The 19416-nt window shown below is 36.8% G+C and overlaps 1 protein-coding gene across 2 annotated transcripts in view; it reads left to right on the forward strand.

Annotated features, from left to right (window-relative positions):
• Positions 1–19416, forward strand: part of LOC137245243 (uncharacterized) — a 67093-nt gene that overhangs the window by 11903 nt on the left and 35774 nt on the right. For both annotated transcript variants that reach the window (XM_067775583.1, XM_067775584.1), the window contains exon 2: positions 16468–16788. In XM_067775583.1, the coding sequence (XP_067631684.1) occupies positions 16737–16788 (52 nt within the window). In that variant the 5' untranslated portion in view covers positions 16468–16736. The remainder of the gene's footprint in view (positions 1–16467; positions 16789–19416) is intronic.

The raw sequence follows: 19416 nt of genomic DNA on the forward strand, positions 1-19416 counted from the left end.
GATACAGATGCAAGTGGATATGCTATAGGAGGCGTTTTATCACAACTGGTCGATGGACAGGAGAAGGTAGTTGCATATTACAGCCGTTCGATTGGAAAACCAGAGAGGAACTACTGTGTTACGCGGAGAGAGCTGTTGGCATTGGTAGAGTGCATTAAACATTTTCACAAATACCTCTACGGCCAGCGATTCCATGTCAGGACAGATCACGCAGCATTGAAATGGCTTCTGCAGTTCCGTAATCCGGAAGGACAATTGGCACGGTGGATCGAGCGACTTCAAAGCTATGACTTTTCCATTGAGCATCGAAAAGGTAGTACCCATGGAAATGCCGATGCAATGTCACGAAGGCCATGTAGTTTGGAATGCAAGCACTGTTCAAAGGCCGAGGCTAAAGAAGACATTATAGATGTCCGGCTAATGACTATAACGTGTACGGATGAATGGGACAAGGAACAACTAAGAAAGTGTCAGCTAGAAGATACAGGTCTGTCACATGTTATGCAAGGGCTCGAACGAAACGAAAGACCAAGCAGAGAGGATATGTCAGCAGAGAGTCCCATTGCGAAGTCATATTGGGCACAGTGGAACAGTTTGGAATTGATATCCGGTTGCTTGCATCGAGTATGGGAGAGTGAGGATGGTCAGTGCAAGAAGAAACTTATAGTTGTTCCCAGAAAGAGGATTCCTGACGTGCTCAGCGAGTTGCACAATGGTCCAAGTGGAGGCCATCTTGGAATCACGAAGACACTCGAGAAAATTAAGCAGAGATTCTATTGGGTTGGTTGCCGTCAGTCGGTCACCGAGTGGATTGCCAATTGCGAGGTATGCAACAGAGCGAAAGGGCCCAAAACCCGAAGTCGTGGCCAGATGAAGCAGTATATTTCAGGTGCACCATTTGAAAGGATCGCCATGGATGTCGCAGGTCCATTTCCTACTAGCAACCGCGGAAACAAATACGTACTGGTGGTTATGGATTATTTCAGTAAATGGCCAGAGGTATACCCAATCCCAAACCAAGAAGCAGAAACAGTAGCAGAAGTGGTTAAAAACGAATGGGTTGCAAGGTATGGTGTACCAATGGAGTTACATTCTGACCAAGGCAGGAATTTTGAATCAGCTGTGTTCCAAGAACTGTGCAAGAAGTTGGGCATTCGAAAAACACGGACAACTGCATTGCATCCTCAGTCCGATGGTATGGTGGAACGTTTCAATAGAACATTGGAGGAGCATTTAAGGAAAGTAGTCGACAAGTACCATAAGGACTGGGATACACACATATCATTATTCTTGATGGCCTACCGATCGGCAGTACATGACACAACGAGCCAAACTCCCGCAAAGGTAATTTTTGGCAATGACCTTCGACTGCCAGCTGATTTGAAGTATGGGATAGATGCCGATGCGGAGAGGAATGTCAAGAAATCCACTGATGTCTTAGAAGAAGAGCTGAGAGAGATACACGATCTGGTAAGGCAACGAGCAAAGATTATGAGTGACAAGATGAAAGCGAGGTACGATAAAGCAATTAATTCGGAAGGGTTTCAGGAAGGAGATTTGGTGCTGCTATACAACCCACAACGAAAAAAAGGGTTGTCCCCGAAATTGCAGTGTAACTGGGAAGGCCCATACAAAGTTGTAAAACGGATCAACGATGTAGTGTACCGCATACAAACCACTACCAAACCACGAACCAAAATGAAAGTGGTTCATTTGGAGAGATTAGCAGCGTTTAGATCGAGAGATTTGTCTGATCGGGACGATCAGACTTAGGTGGAGGGCAGTGTTACGAATATTAGCAAAACTAAGGAGTGCTGCCAGCTCTAAGCCGATCTAAGCAGTGACGTGAATGCACATCAATAATTCAATCATTATGTATCTACATAAACGAATCAATAATTGCGTCTACACATATGTACACATTCCGACGAGCAACATTTACATACAAGGCAGCGAGAGATGAGATGTCACACACCGATGAATTTACTTATACGCTTATGTGTGTGCGGGAGACTGTAAACTACAAACACATGCATATACCTTATCTGAGTTGTCACAAGAGAGAGCAATAATTTGTGCACGTAGTTGTGGCTGGCGATTTTGTAGCCGAAACAACTAGTAACTTCTGGAAATCGAAGAGCCTAGAAGTATGCAGCGTAAACTATAAAAGCGGCGCCAGCGAGTAAGAAGGAATTCAGTTTGATTTGAATTGTCAAGCAGTTACGAGTAAGACGATATCTAGCGAGCAATAGCACTATTATTTTGAAAGTCAGTTTCCTTTAAGATATCAGTTTGGTTATTAAGCTATTCGTTGCACAGTTTGAGTGTTATTGTGAAGTACTTAATAAAGGCCATTTTTCCATCATTCAATATTGGAGTTATTTATTCAACAGTTTAGTGATTCGAACTTAGCAGAGGATTGCAAATAAGAGGATTTGCAGAAAATTCGTTACAATATGCTAAATCTCGGAGAATAGAAGGGATGCGAGTAGAACAATTATCTTAGTTAAAAGAGCATAGTGTGAGTATAATATATTAGTACATTTTTGCACTGGAAACTAATTCCTCTAATTTTGAGAGAGCAATAAACTTTGAAACTCGATTTCCCAACATTTTCATTTTGGCACATTCATGCTTCTGGCAAGCAGGCGACGATATATGGATACTATAACGTTTCCGAAAAGAAAAATTGCTAAGAATTTATTCTTATTCCAATTTTTTAATGCATTATTTTTGAAGAAATCACCAAAATATGAAATCTTTTTTTTAAATTTGCTATCCACCTTCCAAAAAAAAAATTCAAAACGTCTATATAAAAGTGTTCAAAAATGCTTAAGAAAAATTTAACTTATGGATTATTCCAAAGTGACGGGTGGGATATTTTGACTCCACTTTTACTCAAACATTTAGTAATTTCTCCTGAACTAGTGACTACAGAAGTTTGGAAGTTTTCTCGCTTAAAGCCGAATACCCATTTGATATCACTTTCTAATTTCAGACGAACTATAAAAATCGTTTCAAAATTGGCTGTGCCATATGTTTTAAAGAGAAACTAAGATAATTCGTAATTTAATGCAACTTGTATTAATTTACTAAGAAAACATAAAGACTTATTTAAGCATGTGTCGGATGGGACAGGTTACAATAGAAGCAGATAATCTATTTTTTTTTTTTTTAATTTGATGCTGGAGAAAATTATACTAGCTGCATAACTTAACCGCACTGGAACAATATACTATAAAAGCGTGCAATTACTGGCATATGCTGATGACATTGATATAATCGGCCTAAACACCCGCGCTGTTAGTTCTGCTTACTCCAAACTGGAAAAAGAAGCGGTAAAGATGGGTTTGATGGTGAATGGGGAAAAACCGAAGTACCTGCTGTCATCGAGCAAAGAGTCAGCGCATAGGCGCATTGGCAACCACGCTACTGTTGGCAGCTATAATTTCGAAATAGTAAAAGACTTCGTTTATTTGGGAACCAGCATCAACACTAGCAACAACATCAGCACTGAAATCCAGCGAAGAATCAATCTTGCCAATAAATGCTACTTTGGGCTAGGTAAGCAATTGAAAAGTAAATTCCTCTCTCGGCGAACGAAAATCATACTCTACAAGTCACTTATCGTACCCGTCCTGCTATATGGGGCAGAAGCATGGACCATGACAACAGCAGATGAAGCGGCTTTGGGAGTTTTCGAGAGAAAGGTTCTTCGAAAGATTTATGGACCTCTACGCGTTGGCGATGGCGAGTACCGAAGAAGATTTAATGATAAGCTGTACGAGCTATACGCAGACATCAACATAGTCCAGCGAATTAAAACGCAGCGGCTGCGCTGGCTAGGCCATGTTATGCGAATGAAAGATGATGGTCCGGCCAAGAAAGTGTTTCTATCGGAACCCGCCTATGGAAGCAGAGGTAGAGGGCGGCCCCCACTCCGTTGGAAGGACCAGGTGGAAAACGATTTAAACTCTCTTGGTGTGACCAATTGGCGCCGGTTGGCGTAGCGAAGGAGCGACTGGCGCGCCTTGTTGGACGGCCATAACCGTTTAGACGGTTAAGCGCCAATTAAGTAAGTAAGTAAGTAATGTGTAAATAAATTTCAACAGACTGCCGCGCTGTAAATATTTATTTCATGCATTAAAAGACAATTATTTAGTTCTTAATGCTTAACAACCGGTTTTAAGAAAAAATATATTGTTTGCGTAAACAAAGAAAACAAAAAAGGTTTGATATTTTTCAGTTTCGAATACAGTTCAAGTTCAGTACGCCCTATCTCGGATTTTTTGTTTTATAACAGCCCTATCTCCTCTTAAATTTTATAGAGATAGACCGTTCTTCAACAGAGCTTTGAAATTGGGCGTTATTCAATAAACTATTTCGGAATTAAAAAGAAGAAAATCCGACGAATGGATTACTTTAAACAAATTCTAAATTGGGAAGTTCTTTGAAATTTTGCTGAGATATTGTATTTTCGAACGGGCAGCCAATATAGGGTGATTTTTCACTCAGAAGTCGATATACAGACGCTTACCCTTATTCATAAAAAATACAAAAGCTTTATAAAGCTGTTTACAATGACATACCCATACAAATTTCCATTTAGTTTTTGGTGTTTAAAATGTAGTTTATCATAATATTGTTACGAATATTAGCAAAACTAAGGAGTGCTGCCAGCTCTAAGCCGATCTAAGCAGTGACGTGAATGCACATCAATAATTCAATCATTATGTATCTACATAAACGAATAAATAATTGCGTCTACACATATGTACACATTCCGACGAGCAACATTTACATACAAGGCAGCAAGAGATGAGATGTCACACACAGATGAATTTACTTATACGCTTATGTGTGTGAGGGAGACTGTAAACTACAAACACATGCATATACCTTATCTGAGTTGTCACAAGAGAGAGCAATAATTTGTGCACGTAGTTGTGGCTGGCGATTTTGTAGCCGAAACAACTAGTAACTTCTGGAAATCGAAGAGCCTAGAAGTATGCAGCGTAAACTATAAAAGCGGCGCCAGCGAGTAAGAAGAAATTCAGTTTGATTTGAGTTGTCAAGCAGTTTGATTAACACGATATCTAGCGAGCAATAGCAGTATTATTTTGAATAGTGGAGTTTCATTTGAGCTATCAGTTTGGTTATTAAGCTATTCGTTGCACAGTTTGAGTGTTATTGTGAAGCATTTTAATAAAGGCCATTTTTGCATTATTCAATATTGGAGTTATTTATTCAACAGTTTAGCGATACGAACCTAGCAAAAGGGGCAAATAAGAGGATTTGCAAGCAAATTCGTTACAATTGGTGTCAGAAGAGGAATTGTTGAATAAATTCCAGAGGACAACAACGACATGGCAAAGTTCAGTGAATTGAAGATCCAGCAACTAAAGAAGGAGTTGGAGAGCCGTGGATTGAATACAAGCGGCGTTAAACTTGAACTTCAGGCACGGCTACGAGAGGCAATGGAAGCGGAAGGAATTGATGTGGAAGAGTACGACTTTCATCTTGATGGCGAGGAAGTAACAAAAATTGAAGAGAAAAACGAAACATCGCAGACAGTTACGAGCACAGACATGATTTTGGCTGCAATATCTGCTCAAACATAGACAATGTCATCACAGATGGAATCCCAAGAGACACGAATAACATCGAAAATTGAAGCACAAGAAACGCGTATGGCAGAAATGTCGACACAGATTACATCAAAGATGGAGACACAATTGGAAGAACAGAAGACATATATGGCATCCCAACTGGAATCGCAGGAGACACGCATAACATCAAAGATGGAAGAACAAGAGGAGCGCTTATCATTGCAGGTGGCACAAATGTCTTCACAGTTAGAAGCACAGGAAGTAAGGGTAACATCAAAGCTGGAAGCGCAGGATGCAAAAATCGCTCAATTTCAGGCAGAAGTCGATGATTTGAAGGGTCGTATGGAGCAGTTACAATTAAATCGTCCAGCAGTTTCAGCGAGTAATTCAAAGGTAAAAACACTATCCTTTGACGGTTCTGTTCCTTTCCAGGTCTTTAAGCTACAGTTTGAGAAGACCGCAGCAGTGAACAACTGGAATGTGGAAGATAAAGTTGCCGCACTCTTCGTAGCATTGAAAGGACCAGCTGCCGAAATCTTACAGACTATTCCAGAATACGAACGGAACAGTTATGACGCATTGATGGCTGCTGTAGAACGGCGATACGGAAGCGAACACAGGAAACAGATATTTCAAATAGAATTGCAAAACCGCTACCAAAAAGCTAACGAGACCTTGCAGGAGTTTGCTTCTGACATTGAAAGATTGGCTCATCTTGCAAATGCGGATGCACCCGTGGAATACACGGAAAGAGTGAAGATTCAGAGCTTTATAAATGGCATACGAGATGTGGAAACGAAGCGAGCTACATACGCGAACCCAAAACTGACATTTGCTGAAACGGTATCACATGCATTGACTCAGGAAACTGCCTCCCTATTAAGTAAACCAGCATATAAGGCTCATCGTGTAGAAGTAGAAAGGCCAGAATGGGTAGACACAATTTTGGAAGCACTAAGGGGATCTCAACAGAAGAATGCCGGAGTTATTAAATGTTTCAAGTGCGGCAACCCAGGTCACATTGCACGTCATTGCGATCTTGGTCCTAATAGTTCCAACAATGTGGGTGGCCGTAAACGCAAAGCTGGCGGAAATGAGCAAGAGCGTGTCGAAAGTAAAGAACGAAAACTTGCCCCGGCTGTTGAATGTCCTGTGATATCTGTGTCGCAGATTGGAAGGAAATCAAGCAGTCTTACCATCAGAGGGAATGTGGATGGTAAAGAGCGTGTACTGACTGTAGATACGGGGGCATCTCATTTCTTGATTCGATCTGATTTGGTCTACAGGGGAATAAAGTCATTACCTGGAGCGAGATTGCGTACGGTCACAGGCGAATATAACCAAGTTCAGGGAGAAGTAATATGTGAAGTCCTAATTGGGAAGGTCATGGTTCTACACAAATTCGTTGTGGCGGAGATCGTTGATGAAGTCATATTGGGAGTGGACTTCTTGGTTGACCATGACATCAGGATCGATATGCGGAGAAAAATTATGCGCTATAAGAACCAGGAAATACCACTTAACTTTAGTTTGGAAAAAGGGTTCAGCAGTAATCGGGTACTGGTGGAAAAGGCTCGACAGAGACCACGAAAGTCAAAGGCAAAGGTTGATAGATCGAATGGGCCAAATAAATCAAAATCAAAAGTACCTGCGAGAGAAACACTGGCATTGACAAAACCTAAAAGACGCAGGAAAATGAAGCAACGAATTTTCGAGAAGGAATGCGAGGGTAGTTTCAATCCAGAGCGCACTACCGTGGGGAAACGTGGGAACGATACTGATTATGCAAAGCAAATCCGTCCAGCGCAAGCTCTACGAAGTAGTTCATCGGCCAAACAACAGAGTGTAAAGGAACGAACCAGGGTATTGAGTGGTACGATGAAACACAGGTACCATGAGAACAATAATTCGAAAAGTTTCTTGGCGGGAGATTTGGTACTGTTATACAACCCTCACCGGCGGAAAGTTGTTCCATCCAAATTTCGGTGCAGTTGGGAAGGCCCGTACAAGATTGTGAAGAAGCTCAGTGATACCATCTACCGCATACAAAGCATTGAGAAACCACGGAGTAGAAGAGTGGTACATTTGGCGATGCTAGCAGCGTTTAGATCGAGAGATTTGTCTGATCGGGACGATCAGACTTAGGTGGAGGGCAGTGTTACGAATATTAGAAAAACTAAGGAGTGCTGCCAGCTCTAAGCCGATCTAAGCAGTGACGTGAATGCACATCAATAATTCAATCATTATGTATCTACATAAACGAATAAATAATTGCGTCTACACATATGTACACATTCCGACGAGCAACATTTACATACAAGGCAGCAAGAGATGAGATGTCACACACAGATGAATTTACTTATACGCTTATGTGTGTGAGGGAGACTGTAAACTACAAACACATGCATATACCTTATCTGAGTTGTCACAAGAGAGAGCAATAATTTGTGCACGTAGTTGTGGCTGGCGATTTTGTAGCCGAAACAACTAGTAACTTCTGGAAATCGAAGAGCCTAGAAGTATGCAGCGTAAACTATAAAAGCGGCGCCAGCGAGTAAGAAGAAATTCAGTTTGATTTGAGTTGTCAAGCAGTTTGATTAACACGATATCTAGCGAGGAATAGCAGTATTATTTTGAATAGTGGAATTTCATTTGAGCTATCAGTTTGGTTATTAAGCTATTCGTTGCACAGTTTGAGTGTTATTGTGAAGCATTTTAATAAAGGCCATTTTTGCATTATTCAATATTGGAGTTATTTATTCAACAGTTTAGCGATACGAACCTAGCAAAAGGGGCAAATAAGAGGATTTGCAAGCAAATTCGTTACAATATCATTAACGCTCATTTGTAGAACGGCTAAGCTTTTTTGAACACAGAGTTAATTTTATAAGGTTTACTCCTCATAAGGACCTAACTCTGCTTTATCACAAAAATTCTACAACAAAAGCTTTGATTATTTCTGTTTTTACAAGTCATTACACTGAATCACAAAAATAATCAGTGCTGCTCAAAATTTTTTATATGGAAGTGCGAATCACAATACATGGACAAAATTGTATGTACACTGAAACTTTTTTGTATTTAAAAAAATATATTTAAAAAAATTTAATTGTTTGAGGTCGGAAAAAGTTGAATATTTGGTTTCATGTTACAAAATAATTGCTTGAAATAATACGTCAATAGTTATATGACCAACGTACAAGAGCCAATAAATTTAATTCTGAAAGTAGCGAAAAATTACATTAACCTCTAGCTTGAAGGTTTGTGGAAACATATTCTATATACATATTAACCTGGATCGATTTGTATGGACGAAAGTTTTTGAAAAAAAAAAAAATATTTTTTGGGTTTTGGGGAGTGTTTTGGTCGAAAATTTGACCCTTTCGCAATTTTTTTTTCGCAGGCTCGAAAATAATTTTTTTGGGTATGCGTAGTGGAACTTTTTTTCCTGAGCCCAAATCCTATAGAAAAATCGATGGCGTGATATCGGTTAATAAATCGACCCAGTCTAATATATATATCGTAGGAATTTGGGTTTCAATAATCATACTAAAAGTGAATGTAGGATTTTCCGCGAATGTTGCATTGGAAATTGAATTTAAACACTTTTGAAATACATAAATGTTTAAATTATATTAGCAACAGAGATTACTGAGGTGCTGAAATACCATTTGAATTTAATAAAATGTTTAACAAGTAAATGATAGGTATGGTTACTTTACGGTTCCCCTACTTCCAGTCAAAAAATGTCTCATAACCAAGAAAAATAATAAACGGAATTGAAATAAAAGGTCACAGAAACTACCCCGTAAGGAGAGTCTCTCTTTCAAAATGAGTGCATTTCTACTGCATTCTGAACCACTAATAGTTCGCCATCCTATCTTTTTACATGTTTTCAACTGGCGAATTTAACATGGCGATGTCCTAGGCGGTGGAAATTGACCCCGCTGCTTTAACTTCCGCTAGTTCCTAACTATATACAAATTTCTTTTTGGTACTTTTTCGATAGTTACGTACTGGTGGAATAGTGTTGAGAAAGAGGCATACTCTTATGTAGCCACAGCTCGTTAAAGGTGGTAGCAGTTTTTTTGTCGATTTTATCTAGCTATTAACGAACCAATACTTATTTGGCACTCTAGGTCTAATTCTGAACCAGAATTTTGTATCACTAGTCACTGACTTCCCTGGAGGGTAATTAACTAATATCATATGAAGTTAGAATAGACTCCTCTTGTTTTGGTACAGTTTTGCTAATATTCTTTGGTCATATACCCCATATATTTCAGCACCGCGGCCAATTATCCATTTTAATTTTATTTATGAATCAATTTTGATTACAAATTTTTTTCAGTGCTATAATGTTTTGAATAATTTTTAGTTGTCAAATTGTTAGTGTAAATTTTTTTATCATACGCAAGTGCCTGAGCTTCATACGGGAGCATGATTCAATTACTAGAGGTTTGTTCTCCAACGATGACAGATCTTTGACACTCCCAAGTTGAAAAACCTGGACGGGTTGCTTTTACGAAGTAAGGAAAATGGGGAATAATTCAATACCCTTCAGTGAAAATTGTAGTAGAAAAGTATCTTTAGTAGTGATAATAAATTTGTAAATGCCATAGGCCATAGGTTTTTGGGGAAATAATTCATTTTCTACTAAATATTTCGTGAACTGATAAATTTATGTTGGTTTGGTCATTCATTCAGAAATTGTTTGAAGAATGCCGTACGTTAGAATTTTATTCAAAAAAGCACTGTCTCAAAATTTGTTTCAAAACCCCTTTATTTGAGCATAAGTTCAATGCATTTTGTCATAAGAGGGAGTTAATGGAAAGCATTCTTAGAAGAAGCGTTCTTCAATCTAACTCTAATATAATAAATAATAAATCTAATATCCCAATCCTGAATTGGGAAATTTTTGAAAAATATTTTGAGATAGCACGATTTTGAAGAGGCAGCCGACATGGGGTGATATGCTACTCAGCAGCCGCAATGAACCGACAAAAACAAAAATAAAAGAAAATGGTTAAGCTTTTGTGCGGTCCTGCTACACAGGGAGTATTCACCTTTTTATTCTGAAATTTCGGAAAGCTCTTTTCCGTTAAGCATTCATGGAAGCGTTCCGGATAAACCGTTAATTTAGAATATTCGGAATACGTTCATTTGATACTACCTCATGAAGTCCGAATATATCAAATAAGTATATACATAATATTTCGAATATAAACCTATTCCCCAAATTCTTAAATGGAGACGAATGTTCCGAACTTTCGGAATTAATAGAACAGAAGTTCGACTTTTAATACGCGACCAAAAATATCCAGAGAAGTGTCAAAAGACGCGTATTGACCTCGATAACAATAATTCGAAGGCGGAAATAAAAATGTGAGCTCGTTCAAAAGTTATTGACGAAAAACCGAAAAATGACCCCGGGTTGCGTTGGCGGCCTTCAGCTAAGCTTATAAAAAATTACCCCGGTCGGTCCACCAATGAGGGGGGATCAAAATTAAATGCGTGCAAAATCCCTTTGTACACAAAATCTTTTTCCGTGCACAAAAACATTACAACAACCACATGAAAATTGCCAATTTCAACTGAAAATATCTCCGGACAGCGATAGAATTTTTCTTTTCCGCCTTCGGATTATTGTTGTCGAGGTCACATCTCTCGATATTTTTAGACGCGTATTAGCAGTCGACTCCTATTCTAGACTTTTACCTGAATAAATTAACATACCCAATTAGTACATTTCGTTAGGGCATCTCCATTATTTACTAATGAAATTTTTACGTAAATCGATTTAATAGTCGGGGTTTTGACGTTGAACGATGAATTTTGAATTGGTTTAGGTTTCGTATATTCATAGCTTTACGAAAGTAAACGATTTCTTGGTGTCCTCACTTTTCATAAAATTACCTATGTTCGATGTTCAGCCATACTTATTGGTCGAGGCATAGTTAATAAATTCACTATAAAATAAAAAAATGTTCTAAGGAATTATGCAGTTCAGTACTTATCGGGTATTTGTAAACTGATTGCTTCCTATTTCTAATACTAATAATTTTCGAAAATTCGCAAAGAAACAACACAGTTAACGGATGTCAATTCGATTTGGGAGCAAAATGGCTGCAATTGTCAAAAATTGTGTCTGTCGAGCAAACCTCTTGTGATTGAATCATGATACGGGAGTGCTTTTTCTTGACACTTTCATAAGAAATTCAATCATTTTCGTATGATTCGAAAGTATACGTGAGGGCATATGGGAGTGCTATGGAATTTTTTTTTATATTCAAAGTGTGAATTTGAATCTGTGCCTATGATTCAGGGCAAAACAAAAACAAAAGTGCTACAAGTGTATAGGGGTTGAGCAGCTCTGAAAATAATGATTTCTTTAGAAAGATATACAGCAGCGAACAGAAAAAAAGCACTGGCAATATTCGATCTTTCCATTTAGAGTTTTATGAAATTTTTTGAGTATCCCGTTTTTAGCCGAATAAATTTTAGTCTAACGAAGTACAAGTTATAGGTCTCTCAAAATTCGAAAAACCGAAGAGTTTCTCAGATTTTTTACTTCCTTTATATTAGGTCGGTTGAATGTTTGCCCGTTTTTCATACAAATCTTGCAATGGATTTTTAAGTAACTTCTCATTGGGCTAAAAACGTGAAACTTTACGCATAGGTTAGAAACCGTGACAATGCAACAAAAGAAAAAAAAATCGTTAGGTGGCGCACGGATCGAAATAATTAGATAAGAATTTGAAAATTTTCAAAACAGCTTTTAAGTAACTTCTCAATGAGCTAAAATTTCAAACTTAATTTAGAGGTCGATGACACGATACAAAAAGATTCGGTAGAGGGCGCACGAGATTAGATATTTAGAAAAATTGTAAGAAACGGAGGGAATTTTGGGATTGCTTTTTATGTAAGTTCTCATTGAGCTACAACTGTATAACTTCACATATAGGATAATACGCTGAGAAAATTTAAGAAAAGGAGAAAAAAATCGGTTAGGTGGCGCTCGGATCGAAATATTTAGATAAGAATTTTGAAATTTGGTGTTTTGAAATCGATTTTAAAGTAAGTTCTCATTGAGCTACAAACATGAAACCTCAGAGACAGGTTAAGTCGCCGTGACAAAGAACAAAAGTAGAAAAAAATTACGTTAGGTGGCGCACGGATCGAAAAAATTTGATAATAATTTGGAAATTTGAAACCGGGTTTTAAGTAACTTCTCGCTGAGCTAGAGGCTAAAAATTTAGAGCTTAATTCAGAGGTCAATGACGGCCGATGACACAATACAAAAAGTTTCGCTAGGAGGCGCACGGACTGATATATTTAGAAAAATCAAACGGAACGGAGGGAATTTCGGGATTGATTTTTATGTAAGTTCTCATTGAGCTACAAGCGTAAAACTTAACAGATAGGTTAAGACACCGAGAAAATATAAGAAAAGGAGAAAATAAAAATGAAATAAAAATACTTTAAGCACTTCCTTTATATAAATGGACAAAAGTCAGCGAAAAGTGTTTCCTTATATAAAGACATATTCTTGCTAAACTTTGATTTTTAAATTTTGAAATAGAAATTGCAAAAATATTTATGAGAAGTAAAAATATAAAGGTGGAGCGCAATTGATTGACTAATAATATCTCCTTTCCTACCAACTTTCCAATCCAAGTAATGTGCGCTTCACTTTTGTACTTTTACTTCTCATAAATATTTTTGCAATTTCTATGTCAAAATTTAAAAATCAAAGTTTAGCAAGAATATTTCTTTATATAAAGAGATATTTTTCACTGATTTTTGCCCATTTATATAAAGGAAGTGCTTAAAATTTTTTTATTTTATTTTTAAAAAATTTATTATAAAATTTGTGTTTATAGGGTAGATAAATTTTAACGTTCATTTGAGAAAGCGGCCCTTAGAATAATTAGATAAAGTCCACTGACCCAAAGATTCAAGGGGTCAAAAAATATTGTTCACGAGACAGTGCCAGAAAGTTGCTAGCACTGCATCAATGCCTTGTCATATCATACTGCTCCAGAAAAATTATGAACCATTATTATTTCTTTTCGTTTTTAGGCTCTGTTTACGTGATAAGTATTTTTGCGACTTAAAAAAAAAAAAAAATCGAGAGCTTAACAATTTTAATTTCAGCTTTCAATTGTTTTTTAATTTGATATAAAAAAAGGGCAATCGGGCATGATCAGGTTTTCGAAATTGGGAAAACTTAAATAAATAAACATGCACAAAAACAAATATCAAAATAAATTTTGGCGTTTTTTCAAATTTTTCACCAAAGTGGTGCAATGTAAAAAAGTTTAGTGTAATTGTATAGTATTACACATTTCAGAGTTATGACAAAACTAAGTTTGGTGTCACCAGTGTTGTTCGTTACATAAAGTAATGGAAGATTTGAACAGCAAGCGGAAGTCCAATTTTTTATTATTATTATAATTAAAATTTTGTTTTTAGAATAGTTCTTTTTCGGCACTTCCTGCGGATGAAGTGCGGTTTTGCCACCTAAATTGTTTTGTGTGAATAAAAACAAATATGCACCAACACGGAGATTTTGGCCGAGCTTCTCTTCCAATTTCCGACCTGGCACTTTTTAAGTTTTCTTACAAATTTGAGGGACGGGATTCATATGTTTTACACCAATTCCAAGAGGTATCTGAATTTTCGCTGAGAAGCTTGTCATGGCAGAAATACAATAGTAGTGTTTGCCAAACCACTGCGGTGGGGCGACCCAGCTTACAAACACGTTTTCTATGGTACTTGATATCTAAAATCTAGGACCACATCAGGGGGACCAACGTAGGCCTGTATAATTTAGTGAATAATTTTTTGTATAATTCTTTCATAAAATCCACCAAAAAACGACAAATTAAAAACATGACCTGAGTGAGGCAAATTTCACAAATTATAAAAGTTCATATCTATTGAATGGTTTGTTAAGATGACATAAAAGGCCTCATATAGTACATTGATAAAGTAATTTTTGTGCTAAATTGTGATAAATTTCAAGTTAAAGCTTGTTAAATTTTAAAATTTACTTCTTTCAGGTGTCAAGCCCACTTCCTAACTAATTTTCTTTTCCAACCTAGAAAGTCAGTTATTGTAAAATATTTTATATCTTTATCTGCCTTAGTTGATTAATATTCATGTTTTTTCCATGACTCGAAATTTTCGATATCGATATCCTAAGGTTGAACTGACGACCTCACATGGACTGAAATAGTTCATAGAGTGCATTTTAATCCTAAAGTCTTTCATTAGGGACATCATAGGACTTGCATAGTTTTAACTAAAAAAAATGTGTATACTTAGTCATCAAAAAGCATGCAATTTATGGGGTATTCCATCCCATTTCGACCAATTTTGAACCCGACCCCTTTTAGAATTGGCTGAAAGTTTTTCTTCTCTTTCTAGCTTACGAAAGACGTTTTTCAGAATTTTTTAAAATGTTTTCATCCAACTCAAAAAAAGTTATGAATTTTTAAAAAACACCGTTTTTGTTTTCAAAATGCTATAACTTTTTCAAAAATTGACCGTTTGGGATCTTTTTTTTTTAAATTTGTTTTAAAATTTACTTTTCGGAAAAAATACAAAAAAATTTTTAAGGTTTTTTTTTTTAATATTTCAGTTTTTCGAGATTTTTCGAATTTCGCCATTTTTTTTCTCATAAAAAACTTCAATCAATTCTGCAATCAACCCCACTAATCCCGGAGTGGGCCGAATTTTTTTTATATTTTTTTTTATTTAATTGAAAAAAAATGTTTCAAAAAAAAATTTTTTTTTATCAATTTTATTTATATTACAAAAATATGTAAGAAAATGATTTTTAAGTATTCTTTTCTTTATTTATTATGGTAATCTACGATTAAAATAACCAGGATTAATGACTGACACAGAAAGCGAGTAATTTTAATCGTAGATTACCATAATATATAAAGAAAAGGATACTTAAAAATCATTTTCTTACATTTTTTTGTTATATAAATAAAATTTTTTTCAATTAAATAAAAAAAAAAAATATAAAAAAAATCGGCCCACTCCGGGATTAGTGGGGATGATTGCAGAATTGATTGAAGCTTTTATGAGAAAAAAAAAAAAAATGACGAAATTCGAAAAATCTCGAAAAACTGAAAAATTAAAAAAAAACTTTAAAAATTTTTTTGTATTTTTTCCGAAAAGTATATTTAAAAACAAATTTAAAAAAAAAAAAAAAGATCCCAAACGGTCAATTTTTGAAAAAGTTTTGGCATTTTGAAAACAAAAACGGTGTTTTTTAAAAATTCATAACTTTTTTTGAGTTGGATGAAAAAATTTGAAAAAAATCTGAAAAACGTCTTTCGTAAGCTAGAAAAAGAAGAAAAACTTTCAGCCAGTTCTAAAGGGGTCGGGTTCAAAATTGGTCGTAATGGGATGGAATACCCCTTATACATTGTTGTGAGCGGTTTTGATGAAAATGAATCAGCTATTGTGTAATTCCTAAGAGACAATCTTTAAGCAGTTAACAATGATTGTAGGGGCTTCCCCCCTCTCTACGTAAAGAACGCTTCTAAGATAAATACATATGTATGTTACTGTACATATATACATGCATACATAGGTAGGTACGTAAATATGAATTAATTATTAGCGATATGATCGACGGACCGAACAGTTGGTTACCTTGGTTAGTAGCAATTCAGTCGCAAAGTGTTTTCGTAGTGCTTCGCACGCAAATAAAATCGAGTGTGTCTCTTTTTAGTATTTCGCGTTAATAGTTGTCGTACTTAAATAAGAACAAAATAAAAACAAAACCATTGAAACAAAATTAAATTTATATTTAAAAGTGTTTTTCCTCAATTAGTGTTTGTTGGTGTTGTACACTAGAACGGCAGTGATCAACAAGTTGCTGGTCGTCAAGAGAATTGAGGAAGTGAAAATAACACAAAACAAAAGAATAAAATTAATTACAAAACTCAACAGAAATAAAATACAATCAAAAATTTTTCAATTACTGTGCAAACGTACATACGTTGTTTATAAACAAACACACACATTGTACATGTTAAAACCAATAATATAAGTAATCAAGTTTAAAAACAGAATTAGCAACAAACCAAAAAATAATCAAAGATGTCAGTGAACCCGAATCATAAGCAGAAATTGATTTTCAATCTAATCACAGGTGAGCATTTATTAAGAGTGCTTTATAATTAAGAAATAATATTTGGTCTTTAAACCATACAAAATTTAATTACATACCCAGCAGTACTAATAATCTGGTTATAACAATATTTGCCAGAGTTGTAGATCGTACCAGTGTGAAAATATATTAGACTGGGTTGGTTCCCATACGATATAAAAAAGTTGGCAAAGTACGCCCCTAAATTTGAAACTTATGTTGAGAATAACTCAAACAAATTTATACAGTAAAGGGAATAAAAATAGCAGTGAAAAATTTGACCAAATTTCGTTAATTAAATTCATCTATTTTATTTGCAATAATTTAAAAAAAATGTCTATGTATTTTGCAAACCAATCTTAAAAACGTTTTCGAAAAAAATCGTAAGTTCGAAAAAATGTTACGAAAATTTCGAGCTTTTACTTTTATGTGGAGTTAAGTAAATATTTGTGCATTAATAACAAATAATTATTTCAAATACATAATAGCGTAATTCCCTCAGTCTAGAAACTGTAGAATATTTCTCACCTTTTTTAGATTAAGTCTAACGCACCCGTCTGCAGACCTAAAGGCCAAAAACATCGCATTAGCAACGGCAACAAGGCTTAATGCCTCGGGGCAGCTTGAGTGCAGGCCTTATGGCCACAGCAGTATAGCGCCATCTAATATGGGGCAAACGGAATATATGGTCCCGTGCCTGAGCTTCGAAAGAGATATTGCAACCACAACTGAGCCGGAGGGTTGGTGCCGGGGTGCAGAAATACATGCTATACACGTGTACACGGATAGTTCCAAATTAATGGAAGGGGTTGGGTCAGCTGTTTACTGTGTCGACACAGAAATAAGTATATCCTACAAGCTGCCAGATTACTGTAGCGTTTTTCAGGCGGAAATTATAGCAGTGAAGAAAGCAGCAGATATTCTGAAGGAAGCGTGCCTTTGCCGCAATCGGGTCAATATATACCCCAGAAAACACAGTTTCTAACGTTAGAGAAATATTGTAATTTTACATTAGAATTCTAATGTAGTTCTCTAATGCATTTCGAAACGAAAACTAGGTTAGAGAACTAGGTTAGAATTCGACTGTGAAACGATTCGAATAACACTAGAAATGCGATGTTATGATTATTGTCACAGTTATCGATTATTTGCACGACATGATCACTCATTCTTAGTGTTATACAAACAAAATAAAAATAGTGGAAATATTACAAGTTGCGAAATAAGTTTTTTTATTTATAATAATAAATACTAGTAAGCGAAAATGAATCAAAAAAAAAAATTAAAAAAGGAAAGCGAGCAGATTATTGAAGTGCTATTTGAATGGCATGAAGAAAACGCTTCCTCATCCGTACCTCAAACCAACGATGAGCTCAATCTTTAAGTACGGTTTGATTTTTTATTATAATAGAAAAAGCTTTGAAATATGTTCCTTCTTACTACATAAGACTATAACCAAATAAACGTATTTGATATAATGCAACAATGAAAATTTCGCTGGTTTTAAATAATTGAACTTAGATAGATAGATAATTAATTGAGGATCGCACTGCGACCATTGGTCTATTGTGCCCTCAACTGCTTCACAGCACCTCATCCAAGCCGACTTCTCTGATGAACCCTAGCAGTTCACCTGGCTTGAGGGATTTGATGTGAGAGTGCTCTGGCCATGGTGAGCCCAAAAACTTAGCCCTACGTCTTGAGATTGCGTCACATTCCAGGAGTATATGTTCCGCCGTCTCCGCTGATCGATCACAAAATCGGCATGTGTTGTTCGATAGTATGCCCAGCTTCTGCATGGGGCTGTTCAGTCTGCAGTGTCCTGTAAGAATAGCTGTTAGGATCCTCAGGTTATCTTTCGACAGGCCCATTAATGCCGTATATCGAGTTGTGTTGTAGCCCCCCAGCAGTAACTTAGATTGCCTCAAGCCTGGCATATTGCGCCAGTGTTCTTCCCTCTTATCCCTTTCTTCTAATAGTAGATGCCCTCTGATTTCCTGCGGGCCTACTGGCAGGAACGGCTCAGGACCAATAGGTCGTGTCGTTGCTGCCTCCCTTGCCAGGCTGTCCGCTTGCTCATTGCCCTCCACTCCCCGGTGGCCAGGAACCCAGGCCAACAACAGTTTGTTGTGTGCTCCTAGTTGATTTAGCTTTTCAACGCACTCAAGTACTAGTGCTGATTTTATTTCAGACGCCGAGATCGCCTTGAGGGCGGCCTGACTGTCACTGAGTATGGCAATTGTCTCGTTGGAGTATTCGCGCTGAAGGTTCAGGTCAGCACACTGGCTTATAGCGAATACTTCCGCTTGAAAAATGCTCGGGTGTGCTCCCAGAGGCATTGATATCTTGGCTCTGGGTCCAATGACTCCAGATCCAATCCCCTCTGGCGTCTTCGAGCCATCTGTGTACCATACTATTCTATTTAGCCGATGAATGTACACAATTCTGCTTTCCTCCCACGTACCCTTGTCTCCCAATTCTACTTTGTACCTTCTCTCATAGACTATCTGCCTGAGGATATCATCCCTCGGGAGTTGAGAGATTGGGATCTTCTCTCTCAATTCCTCCATGTTTCGGGACGATATAACTTTACCTATGCCTGAGCCCTCCTTAGCAATATTCAGGAGGGTT

Source organism: Eurosta solidaginis, chromosome 3 (assembly GCF_040869045.1).
Source record: "Eurosta solidaginis isolate ZX-2024a chromosome 3, ASM4086904v1, whole genome shotgun sequence".
NCBI classification, from domain to species: Eukaryota; Metazoa; Arthropoda; class Insecta; order Diptera; family Tephritidae; genus Eurosta; species Eurosta solidaginis.